This window comes from Bison bison, unplaced genomic scaffold (genome assembly GCF_000754665.1).
Source record: "Bison bison bison isolate TAMUID 2011002044 unplaced genomic scaffold, Bison_UMD1.0 scf7180017864451, whole genome shotgun sequence".
Classification (NCBI taxonomy): domain Eukaryota; kingdom Metazoa; phylum Chordata; class Mammalia; order Artiodactyla; family Bovidae; genus Bison; species Bison bison.
In genome coordinates, this window is record NW_011495013.1 from 7,239,048 (window position 1) to 7,251,861 (window position 12,814).

The 12,814-nt window shown below is 42.2% G+C and overlaps 1 protein-coding gene across 9 annotated transcripts in view; it reads left to right on the top strand.

Moving 5' to 3' along the window:
* ATP10D (ATPase, class V, type 10D) overlaps nucleotides 1-12,814 on the top strand; it is a 134,301-nt gene that overhangs the window by 90,253 nt on the left and 31,234 nt on the right. For 7 of the 9 annotated variants that reach the window (XM_010858869.1, XM_010858870.1, XM_010858866.1 and 4 more), the window contains 6 exons: nucleotides 1-272; nucleotides 1,009-1,115; nucleotides 3,694-3,820; nucleotides 5,452-5,636; nucleotides 8,629-8,938; nucleotides 11,821-11,897. In XM_010858869.1, the coding sequence (XP_010857171.1) occupies nucleotides 1-272; nucleotides 1,009-1,115; nucleotides 3,694-3,820; nucleotides 5,452-5,636; nucleotides 8,629-8,938; nucleotides 11,821-11,897 (1,078 nt within the window). The remainder of the gene's footprint in view (nucleotides 273-1,008; nucleotides 1,116-3,693; nucleotides 3,821-5,451; nucleotides 5,637-8,628; nucleotides 8,939-11,820; nucleotides 11,898-12,814) is intronic. The other 2 variants (XM_010858867.1, XM_010858872.1) reach the window with 2 other exon arrangements.

The window sequence follows — 12,814 nt, forward strand, 5'->3', positions numbered from 1 at the left end:
GTGTTATGAGGCTGAGAGCCCCGATGAAGCTGCCTTAGTGTATGCTGCCCGGGCTTACCAGTGCACTCTGCAGTCCCGGACCCCAGAGCAGGTCGTGGTGGACTTTGCCGCTTTGGGACCATTAACATTTCAACTCCTACACATCCTGCCCTTTGACTCAGTAAGAAAAAGAATGTCCGTGGTGGTCCGGCACCCCCTTTCCAACCAAGTGGTGGTATATACAAAGGGTGCTGATTCTGCAATCATGGAGTTGCTCTCTGTGGCTTCCCCAGGTGGGTTCATGCAGGTCTGAGAAAGAAGTGATGGGAAGGGCTTGGTGATCACAGGGCTACTCTCAATGGTCTTGTAAAGGCAAACAAGCAGATCTGTGAGGATCCATCACACTTGATGAAGTAGGGGAAGTTGCCTAGGATTTGGTGAGAAAGCACCTAAGTTTTGGGGTTCCATAGACCAGGGTTCAAATCTGTATTCTTTCTTTTGAAAGTAAGAATGTTGTGTAACTCATGGCAGAGGACACAAACATTTAAAACAATAGAAGTTACACTCAAGTATAGGGTTTCACATTTTTATATAATTCTTACGCAATATTAGGGTTCTCAAGTATAGTCTTTCACATTTTTACAAGAACAAATAACGTTTGTCCATAGTATAATCAGCAGATAATGGATCAAAGGGATATACTATATGCAATATATGCAGTGCCTCTGCTCAGAGCCTAGAAAATGGTAAGTGCTCGGTGGAAGACAGCCAGCATCAGTATAATCATTGTTACTGTCATTATCACTGTTGTGGGAATGCTATTTATATTAATTTGGGGGCCTTTTTCTCCCCAAGGAGAAAGGAACAAGGGAAAAATTTATTCTGAGGGGGTCCCTTTTATAAATGCACATTTAGGATTCAAAACTGTGAGGCCTTTTGTTTGTTATGGATTAAGCTTCCATTATTTTTTAAAAATGTCTGTCGTTGGATAAGCTGGTAGGAGCACTTGTGTGTCGTCAATTATTTCAGATGGACCAGGTCTGGAAAAACAGCAGATGATGATAAGGGAGAAAACCCAGAAGCACTTGGATGACTACGCCAAACGAGGCCTGCGCACTCTGTGTATAGCGAAGAGGGTGAGGCTGCTTGGGGCACCCTCTGGCTTCCTTCTTTCCTGTGTTCGACCATCATTTAATGAAAACAAGCATGTATCAAACCCTGATCCAGATATCTGAGAAAGTTCCTGGGCCAGTGGCTTTCTTTTCATATAGCTTCTTTATTCCTTATATATTATTTGGTCAGTTTGTTCTCAAAGTATTTTGCCAGAAAAGTTTTCAATAGATTTGAGTATTTTCATTTGGAAACTGCAGTATGGCTGGGAATAAAAATTCCTGGATCCTACTCTCTGCTCTCAGTACCTTGTAAATGTCATTCCTCTGTCTTGCAGCATTTTTAATGAATGAGGCCAGAGACTGGCCTTTATTTTCACCGTAGAAGTTCTTGATATTTTTTCCTTGTTTGCTTGTACATCTTTATCTGTAAATCCAGATAAATTCCCTAAATATTATCTCAGTTTTGATTATTCTCTATGTAGAATAATCCTGAGACCTAGTTTTTCCTTTCTACATAAAAAATGATGTAATAAGAAAGTCGAGTTCCAGAAGTGATTTGAGGGGTGTTACTACCAAAACCACCCCTGGGAGCCTGGGAGAAACTGAGATACAGAGTCTTTTAAGAGTAAATTCATTAAGTTTTTTTTGTGCCCCTTGGCCAGTGGGGCATGGCTTCTGTACTGACCAAGTCCAGCTGCTCAGCTGTAATGTGTGCTATGTGCTAAGTTGCTTTAGTTGTGTCTGACTCTTTGCAACCCTGTGGACCCACCAGGCTCCTCTGTCCATGGGCCTCTCCAGTCAGGAATACTGGAGTAGGTTCCCATTTCCTTCTCCAGGGCATCTTCCTGACCCAGGGGTTGAACCCGCATCTTCTTATGTATCCTGCATTGGCAGGTTCTTTACCACTAGTGCCACCTGGGAAGCCCACTCAGGTGTAATAAGCCTATGCAAAACCTTACACCTTGAGATCCCCCCCCCTTATTAATAAGCCCAGACATGCCAAGTCCCATCCCTACAACTGTATCCCCAAATGCACACCTAGGTAATGTTTCTTCCTTCAGTGGAGATTCAGCTAGCTCATTGATGAGAGCCCTGGCAGGAGAAGATGGGGAAGTCTAGTTAAGGTAGGGAAGGAGAGTCTAGTAAGGCCTAAGGCAAGGGAAGAATGTACTTATGGGGAAGGGAAGGGAGTCTGCTATCAAGATATAGCTAAGACTTTGTTCCTTGTTTCTTGTCCTTCAGTGTTTTATCTGTCAGCCCACACAGGGGAAATACTGGAGGAGAACCAAGAAGGCTGCTCTTGCCAACTCTCTCTCTCCTCCATAACTACCTCCCACTCATTCTGTCATCCTCTCCCTCCCTGGCTCTGAGCCCTGCAGTTAATTTTTGCTGTGTTAGAAGCCAGAGTGTCAATTTTCTGTCCTTCATTGTAAGCTCTAACTAGTAGAGAAGATAGAGAGAGTTGTGTAGATCAAAGTATCCATTCTTTAATGGCTGTCCGATAATACCTAAACAATAGAGCTCCTGAGAGAACTGCGGGTTGAATTGGAGTCTTAACTGAACTGGAGACTATAACTAGGTCCTGAGGCCAGTGCTTGCATCTTTCATTTCTTTCCCAAATTCTAATTCTTGGGAACTGCCTTAGGGAAAGTAGCATATTTTATAGACTCCGAAGCACTTAATTTCAGCTGCAAGGATAATCAAAAGCCTGTCTCACACATGGTTGTAAGAATGAAGAAATTAAGATCAAAACAGAGCCTCTGCCTTTTCAGTGGAATGATTCTGTCCTAATAAAGATATAGCCCAGCAAATGTCAGATTCTCCCAAATCAAATTACCTTGTGGGCAAGAATGAATAGAGGAATTGGCTCACCCCATCAACTGCATGCTGCTTTATAAGAATTGAAAGTAGATTTCTTCTCTATAGCAAGCTGAAGACAAAGGAACATGTAGCATTGGTTCTTTCTCTAGGAATTCCACTTAATGTTTTGTTTGGAAGAGAGCTTTCTTGCTTTAATCATTTGGCTTCCTCTTTCTTGTAACCCCTATGAATAACTCACCCCATAAACCAACCATCAAAAGAAATCAAAGGTGGGACTTTCCCAGTGGTCCAGTGGTTAAGACTCCAAGCTTCCAATGCAGGGAGTGTGGGTTTGATCCCTGAGTGGGGGAACCAAGATCCCACGTGCCGCATGGTACAGCCAAACAAAACAGTGCTGCCCTATAGTTCTGTGACACCTGAAATTGAGTACCCAACGCCACTTTCTCAACTGCACCATTAGAATGCCCCTGGATTTCACTTTTCAAGTGGTTCCTTTCTCCTTTCTCTCTTCATAGTTCCTGGTTTAATTAAATGGATTAACCCACTTGCATCTTATGAGTAGAATTTCCCAGAGATACTGAGCTACAGGGTCCATCCATCCTCAGGGTTTTACTAGTCTGATCATAGAAAGGTTTGCTACTGCCTATGGTATTTGGACCTGGCCTGAGTGAACACAGAAAAAGGTATACCTAAAATGAGTTCATGGTTTGATATTTTTCTAGGGTGGGTCTTGACAGGTTTATCACATAGCCTGCCTCATAGCTTTTTTCCCCCTCCATAGGTCATGAGTGACACTGAATATGCAGAGTGGCTGAGAAATCATTTTTTAGCTGAAACCAGCATTGACAACAGGGAAGAATTACTCCTTGAATCTGCCATGAGGTTGGAGAACAAACTAACTTTACTTGGTAGGTGGACTATGGTGTATTGTCTTAATGGAGAATTTTTTTAAATGCTTAATGTCTCTGTATTAGTTATTTATTCACCAGTGCCTTTTTTTCCCACTTTAATCCAATATATATTTGTGGTTCTATCCACCCTGTCCAGTTTGATTTCTACCCACCTTCCAATCTTTCCCAGTCCATTTTCAACCACAATAAACTTGACTTCATTTGTGGTAGGGTCAGGGTGATCATCCTTAAGATCATTTAACAATTCAACACTTAACATAGACTATAAAGCTGAATAAATACTCTTGTTCAAGAGAAGAAAGCTAGAGTTTCTTGCCAGGTATTGGATAAGGTTTTTTAATATATGTTGTCTTTTTGAATCCCACGCTACAGATCTGTTGTATGTAGAAGAAACTTGGGGCACAGAGCAGTTTAATGACTTGTTCAGAGTCACAGTCTAGTCACCGGCAGAGCTGGTGAGAAGCTCAGAGCTATCCATCCCTCACTCTAGGGCCCATATTCTTTATTCTGTGCCTGCAATTGGACTAAAAATTTTTTTCTCTCTCTTACTTTTTGGTTTCAGCTAAAAGTTGCACACCTGACACCTCTTGTTTCAGATTGAACTGCATCTTAAAATCACCTGGAGCAGTTTAAATAGTACCAGTGCCTACCCATGGAATCTGATTCAGTTGGCCTGATATGTGGCCGGGGTATTTGAATTTTTCAAAGTTTCCCAAGTAGTTCCCAAGAGGAAGTCAAGATTGAAAAACACTGTTTTAGAGTCTGGACCTCTAGATACTAATATAAATGCTAACACACCAAAATACCAGTCTCTAAGCTCCATTCCTCAGGTTCAGAGAAAAGCAATGACCTGACTTGGTCTCTAGCCAGTGGAGTAATGATCTTCCTCCCAAGTCATTTCTCCATGACAGTGTGAATGGTCTATAATAGATCCACTTTTCCTCATCTGCAGTCCCAAACTCAACATGCTCTGTGGGTTTAGCGCCAAAACTCATTTATTGGCAAGATCAGGCCTCATTTGATAAGACAGTTTAAAGTGTTTATTATCCTAATTAGTGTGATTGTAATTTATAAGTTTTGCTAAAGAAATATTAATATGCTTGATTACCAGATATTATAAGATATGACACATGTACCGTGTTACTTAAAAATCTGCAGAGCTTTTGAGTTCCAAAATATAGCTAGTCTCAGTTGTTTTAGAAAAGGAAATTATGGACTTATAGTATGAAAGAGCATTAAAAATAGATATTGTGGGTTACTGACCAGAACATTCTTTAAAAGCCTGTCTTTACCCTTGGGAATTATAGAATTATAAAATTGGGGATTAAGTTTATATAAGTAACTGAGTGAAATCCCCTCGAACCCCCTAGAAGAAAGCTAGCCAGAAGGAGAGCAAGTGAGTTTGATAAACTCATTGATTGCTAAGGCTTTCCTCCCCCAGTATTACTTTTTTGTATATGATTTTGGTCTGAGGGGTCAACATTTCATTTGGACCCCTTGAAGCTACTGGAGTGGTTTGCATAGTTCAGGACAGGATCAGCTAACAGATAGGGTTCCATCATAGTTTAGGCGGGCTTCAGCTGGCTTTTGTTTCTTACAAGCCCTATTGAACTCTGGTTATTTTCTAGGTGCTACTGGCATTGAAGATCGTCTGCAGGAGGGGGTCCCTGAGGCTATAGAAGCCCTTCACAAAGCTGGAATCAAGATCTGGATGCTGACAGGGGACAAACAGGAGACAGCTGTCAACATTGCTTATGCGTGCAAACTACTGGAGCCGAATGACAAGCTCTTCGTCCTCAATACTGAAAGTAAAGTATGTACCCTGAGATTAGCCCAGTCTCCTTTTTTTTTTCCAAAGCCAGTGGAATACTTGTGATTTCATGACTGTTAGGAGAAAGAAAAACCAATAACCATTAGCTCCTTGATAATTAGTTCTTCTGTCCAGCAGTTGGACTTCCCTGGTGGCTCAGTCGGTAAAGAATCGGGGCTGCAATGCAGGAGACTACTTGTAATGCAGGAGACCTGGGTTCAATCCCTGGGTCAGAAAACTCCCCTGGAGAAGGAAATGGCAACCCACTCACAGTATGCTTGCCTGGAGAATTCCATGGACAGAGGAGTCTGGCAGGCTACAGTCCATTTGGTCAGAGGAGTCAGACACGACTTAGCGACTGTACTGCTACTACTATCCAGCAATGTAGCTTGTTTAGTTATTTTAAAGGCTTGGAAAATATAATGATTCAAAGGAAAAAATTCCCATTAAAAGAATTTACATTGTATTTGCTTCTCCCTTTACCCCCATATTGAATTATCACTGAATTGACCAGATTTAGCCCATGATGACAAAATATGTCAAGCTGTGAGGCAGGCACCTACCTCCCTTTCAAGCTGAGGGGAAGTGATTTCTGGTGTAATCTTGTATTTTCCTGGTAATTCTAAAATTAGGCTCAGAGGATAATCTTGCCCTCTAGTGGCAAATCTTATATAGTGCACCTGAGAATATCAAAAGTTGAAAGAACTTGAAGGGAAAAAAGTTTTTTCTTCTCCTTTTTTAGGGAGAAGGAATTTAAAAGGTTTGGATTCAGCCTATATTTTCCAATACCCTCTTCCCTCCAGCCCTGTCACTCATCTCTAACACAAATAATCTAATTAGTTAAACAGGCATTTTATTGAATATTCTTAATACAGTGATACTAAGAATTTGTGCGTGTTGTATAATTTGCCTGGAAAACCTTCCTCCTTCCTTCCTAAGTTGTCAGACTCTATCAGTCACGTTCATTTTGGCATAGCAACCTGCCTCTCAGAAATTCTCTGGAACTTGTCACCCGGATCATGTCTTGGGTCTTGGTCACAGGCTACCATGTTTGATTAGCCATGTTTTTATGGTCAGTCGTCAGTCAGTACCCAACTAGATGGTACATTTTGAGGGAGGAGAATTTTCCTTAATACAGACTTAGTTTTCCTTGGCAGTGGACAGTGGCTCAGGAACCTATAAGCAAAACTAGCAGCCAGATCCCAGTATCAGCTAGGGAGTTAGCACCAGAAAATGCCTGGTGATTTTAGTCACTAAAATGGATGTGCCCTTAAGTCTAGTAAGACCTGGATTCAAATGCTTAGCCTGCCAGTGACCAGGTATGTGACCTTTGGGAGTTAACCACCTGAGTCATTTTCCTTACCTGTAATTTGAGAGTAATCCCTATTTTATAGCATTGTTGTGTGTATTAAATGGGGAAATATACATTATTTAATATGGCCCCTGGCAGATGTAAGGGCTCCCCTGGTGCTTCACTAGTAAAGAATCCGCCTGCCACTGTAGGAGACGTGAGTTTGATCCCTGGGTTGGGAAGACCCCCCAGAAAAGAAAGTGGCAACCTACTCCAGTATTCTTGCCTGGGAAATCACCTGGACAGATGGGTCTGGTGGGCTACAGTCCATAGGGTTGCAAAAGAAGCGGACATGACTTAGCAACTGAACAGCACACAACAGGTTAATAGATCTTGATTTTCAGTGACTGCAGAGTATGTTACCTTCCGCATGTACCATTTTAGTTTAACCAAACTTCAGAGGGTTTTTAAAGATAATTTTTTACTATTACATTTTGAGCCTCTAATGAGCATATTTGATTCACTGGGGACATTTGAGGTGTATGGGATCAGATTTGTACCCATGGTAAAGGTTGCCAGGTAGCTCCATTTTGAAGTTGACTCTCTTGTTAATTGTGTATCCATCCCTGTTGTTAAGTAAGGTTGTTAAGCCTTTGTTGTGTCCATGTGTGCCTACATATCCATACCTACTATAGTCTATTTTATTGTGGGTTGAGAAATACTTGATAAAACAGCATTTGAAATAAGAGAAAATGGTCTCTGAGTGAGGGACTCTTTCCTGAATAAACTGTTTTAGACCGAGTGTATAAACTTAAATGCAGTGCTCTAGGCTTTTGTTTGTCTCTGTCCTTTGTGTCATTTGACACTGTAGTTTCTGGTTATATTGTTCTTGTTTTGAGTAGAATTCATCAATGAATATTTATTGAGTGACTAACTTGGTCCTCTTTTAGGCATTATGATGGTTTCAAAAATAAATTAAAAGTGCTATCTGTCTTCAGAGACCTTCCTAACAAGCCGGGGGTGAGGAGAGTGGAGGGGATTGTATGCAAACCAACTGTGTTGAGGCCGCTGAGAACAGGACCAGAATGTTAGCTCGGTGAGGGTGGGGACTTCCGGTTCATTGACTTGTCCCCAGCACCTAGAATTCTCAGTAAATAGTAAGTGAATGAGTGAATAAACGAGTTGAATCAAAAAGAAGAGAAAAATAATAATTACCATTTTAAATTCTGAGTATTGTGCTTTACACTAGGAGCTTTGCGTGTATTATTTCACTTACTCCTCACAACAACTTTATAATGTAGACATTTGTATTTTTCAGATTAGAAAGTTGAGGGTGAGAGAGGTTATATAATTTGCCTAAAGCCAAGCACAGAGAAAATGGAAGAATGAGACGAGAGCACACTTGAGATTTATAGTTTGAGAAGTAAACTGCACAAATATTTGTAAACTGCACAAATAAACAAATCTTACACCTATTTCTCAGTTGTGTAGTTGGAAGTGAGGTGTTCCTCATCTATTTATCCCCTTCCCACATACACACAGAAGTCTCTGCAGAAGAGCTGTGAGGTCTTCAAAAGGAACCTGTTACTCCCTCCCTGGGGTTGCCTGGATGCGGCAGATGTTAAAGAATAGCAGTGATAAATTTAGCTGAAGGTGGCCAGCAGGGGAGCCCTGAGGCTAAATGTTTGTGCCTCTTGTTTCAAGAATGCCTGTGAGATGCTGATGGATACAATTTTGAAAGAACTTCAGAAGAACCCAGCTTCTCCAGAGCAAGCATCCTTGAGTGCGAGTTTACACCAGCCTCCTCCCACCCTGCAGGGCTCAGGGCTTCGGGCTGCACTCATTATCACAGGGAAGACCCTGGAGTTTGCCCTGCAGGAGAGTCTGCAGAAGCAGTTCCTGGAGCTGACTGCTCGCTGCCAAGCTGTGGTCTGCTGCCGAGCCACGCCCCTGCAGAAGAGCGAGGTGGTAAAACTGGTTCGAAGCCACCTCCGGGTGATGACCCTGGCCATCGGTGAGTGGGAGTGGAACCCAGCCCCATGCTTCTCCCTTTCGTGTCACACCAAAAGCTGATTCTTCTGTTTGTCCTTTCTTCCGTACATCCCTTTGCCCTTCTCTGGGTCTGTCGTTCTCCTCCCTTCTTTCTCTCCATCCCCGACTGCCTCCCCGTTCCCCTCCATCACCTATTTGGCCCCCTGTTATGAATCAGGTGGTAGAGATGTGACATAGAAAACAACATAATAGGAGTCTGTGTTACATATCAGATCACCTGGGTTAGGAGGGTTATGTAGTTAAACGTAGACCTGATAAGTCCCTGAGTTCTACCTTCAAGAAAGTTAAACTCAGGAAAATTAACAATTCATTTATTTGTTCAACAACTGTTTATTGAGTGCCTTCTATGTACCAGGCATTTTCCTAGGCAGTGGAGAAAGACAAGTGTACTAAACCGACAAAGTACCTTTTCTTAAGGAGCTTACATCTAGGAGGAGGGCAATGCAGTAAAAAGTGAAACAAAACAAAAAGGTATAAAGATTTAAGATGTCAGATAGTGACAAGTGCTATTGAAAAAATTAAATCAAAGTCAAGGGATGAAGAGCATTGGGGGAGGGGGAAGGGGCTGCTATTTAAAATAGGTTTTTCAGAGATAGTCTTACTGATTAGGTGGCGTGAGCAGAGACTTGAAGGAGATGATAAAGCAGCCATAGGAGATCTGGGTTGGGGGTAGTTTCTAGCAGAGAAGACAGTGAAATGTCAGGATATGCACCATGCTCAGCGTGTCAAACCCAAAGCGGGTTGAACAAAAGGAAGGGTCTTCTGCAGGTTAGTGAAGGGCAGAAACATGGCAGGCAACCAGATCATGTAAAGTCTTGGAGGCCATTAGGAATCTTGGCTTTTATCTGTAGAGATAGGGAGCCACAGGAGGACTTTGGGCAGAGGAGGGACATGATCTGCCTTAAGTTGAGAAGGGTCACATTGGCTCCTGTGTTGGGAGTAACCACTGGATCACAAGGACATAAGGAAGACCAGTTGAGCAGCTGTTGTAATAATTCAGGGAGAAGAGAACTGTGGATCGAGCCCAGGCGAGAGCAGAGGAGGTGGTGGGATGTGATCAGATAATGGACATGGTTTGAAGAAAGAGCTGGTTAAATTTGCTGATGGCTTGGATGTGTTGAAGAATAGTAGGCGTCAAGGGGGAGGTCAAGGGTTTATCTCTAAGAGTATAAAGGATGGAGCATCCATTTACTGAGATGGAGTCAGGGAAAGCAGGAGTTGGGTCTTATACACATTAAGTTTGAGAAATCCATTAGCTGTCAGCAGTGATGTTAGGTAGGCAGCTGGAGATAAAGTCTGAGATTTTAGCAATGAGGAATTGGCTAGAGACATAAATTTGGGAATTGTAAGTCTAGTGATGATATTTAAAGCCTTGATATTAGATAAGCTCACCAAAAATGAATATAAGTGGAAAAGAGAAACAGGGTGAGATTAAGTTCTGTGACATACCAAAATTCAGACATTAGCACAATGAGAACTCAGTCTTCCCTTATAGTCTCTGCTTCTACCTGGATTATTTTCAGTCTCAGGTAGCCTCTCCCCTCAGGATGCTGTTCTAGCCACTGAAAATTCCCACCTTTATATCTCATCCTATTAGCAACCTGAGAGAAATAATAGTACATGTTTTCAAGTTGCTGGAATAAAGTATCAGGGTTAGGGTGGAATTCTGTTCAACTGTCCTATTGAAAGAACATATAAATGAGTGAATTGTTCAAGGCCCTGGATCCGTATGTTCCTGAGGCTAGAGCCCTGGACATGTCAATTGTATCAATTAAGTTGAATCATGTACCCATCTCTGAACCAATCACTGAGGCCAGGGAACAGATGATGCTAATTTCCCAGGCTTGCTTCAGTTGCCCATCCCAAATCTGGAGATTTGGGTTCATCCTAACAAAACACATGGACTCAGTCCCCAGGAAAAGGTAGGATACTTCATTAGAAAACAAGTAAAGTTTGCTGGGCAGTTGGAAACAACCAATGTTCATTACCAGTGGGAATGTAGTAACTCCCCTTAAGAAGCTTCCCCTGTGTTGAGACAAGGAAATCTATAGCAACCATAATAATACCACGTGACAGGTTTACTAGAGACACACTCAGTGGTACTTGAAACCTAAGGAAGGGGCATCATATCTAAAAGAAACATGATGACTTCCCTGGTGGTCCAGTGGCTAAGAGTCCACCTGCGAATGCAGGAGACACGAGTTCAATCCCTGGTTCAGGAAGATTCCATATGCTGTGGGGCAGCTAAGCCAGTGTGCTGCAGCCATTGAAGCCCATGCTCAGTAGAGCCTGTACTCCAGAAGAGAAGCCACTGCAAAGAGAAGCCCACGCACCGTAACTAGAGAGTAGCCCTTGCTCACTGCAACTAGAGAAAGCCCACATAGCAACAAAGACCCAGCATAGCCATAAATAAGCAAATAAATAAGTATTATTTAAAAGGAATATGAGAAGGATTTCCCAGAGGAAGTGATATCTAAGCTGAGAGAGCAATTAAAATCTAGCAAGGTGGGGCGGGGATGATGAGGGCAGTGTTATAGGAATAGAGAAACACGAGGTGCAGGGCTAGAAGAAGCAGAGTATATCTGGGAAATTGGAAGTAGAGTAAGTGACATAGACAAAGGGGAGGCTAGCCCAGGTAAAGGATTTTCAAGTAGTACTGATTTGGAATTCTTCTGATGGCAATGGGATACCACCTTGAATTCCTGCTTAGCCAGCTTCCAGGCATCTTGGAGACATGGGATAAACCTTGAAGGATTAGTTTGTTGGCTTGAGAGGCTGCTACTGATTTGTAGTTTGCATCTTTTCTTTGCTCCTCATCTGTTTCTCTTCTCCTGTCTCACGAAGGTGACGGTGCCAACGATGTCAGCATGATTCAAGTGGCAGACATTGGCATTGGCATCTCTGGGCAAGAAGGCATGCAAGTGAGTAGATGTTGCACACCCGAATACCATAAACTTCACCTTCCCATCCAAAGGTAGCCTTCTCCATGGTCACATCTCTGTGGTAGAGTGAGGCTGTCTGCAGCTAGCTCAGAAGTGAGTGACAGGGCATTTATCCATTCATTCGCTCAGTGATTATTTACTGGGTGAGTATTATGGTATTTTCCTGGGTAATTTTAACTCACTTGTTCAGTTTTAAAAATATAACGTATCTAAATCATAAGAACATATGTGTTATCTCTGCAATAACTATGACTTGATGCTGAGAGCTACTGAGGATTTGAATAAAAGACCTGAAGATCCTAAATAGGGAGATGCGAAGAGAAGATAGGAGAGGATGAGGGAGGTGTGACTGCCAGTTTTCATGTGTATGCATTGGATAGTGTTGTAGGCACAAAATTCAGATAGAGGCTTGGACAAAAGACTGCTTGTCATGATTGGAGCAAGTACTGTCAAAAGAAAGTGGGCTGTGAGGCTGAGGGTTTCCTGAGAATTGTAAATTATGATGTCTTTACAAAAGATGAGAAATTCAAATACCTCCTTTGCCTGCCGCGTTGTTAATAGTCAAGTGAAGTCATAACTGTATGCTTTTATATTCTCTTCTTTGAGGAGAAGCAAATGCTCCCTTGGAGTTCTTTCTGAGGGGGCTGCTTTCTAGGGAAAGCACACTTGCCGAAACTACATCATGAATAGTAGACCAGAGAGAAGTCTTGTTTCATGGGGTCATGTTGGAAAGCTGAGTGGTAACTCCAGGCAACCCATTAACGCTCTGTATGCAGGCGTTTTTGCTTGTTTGGAGAGGGTTGTTTTTTTTTTTTTTTTTTTGGCGGGTGTGGGGATCTGCATGTAAGGCTTAACCTACATATTTAAAAAAATTTTTTTATTTTTATTTTTACATG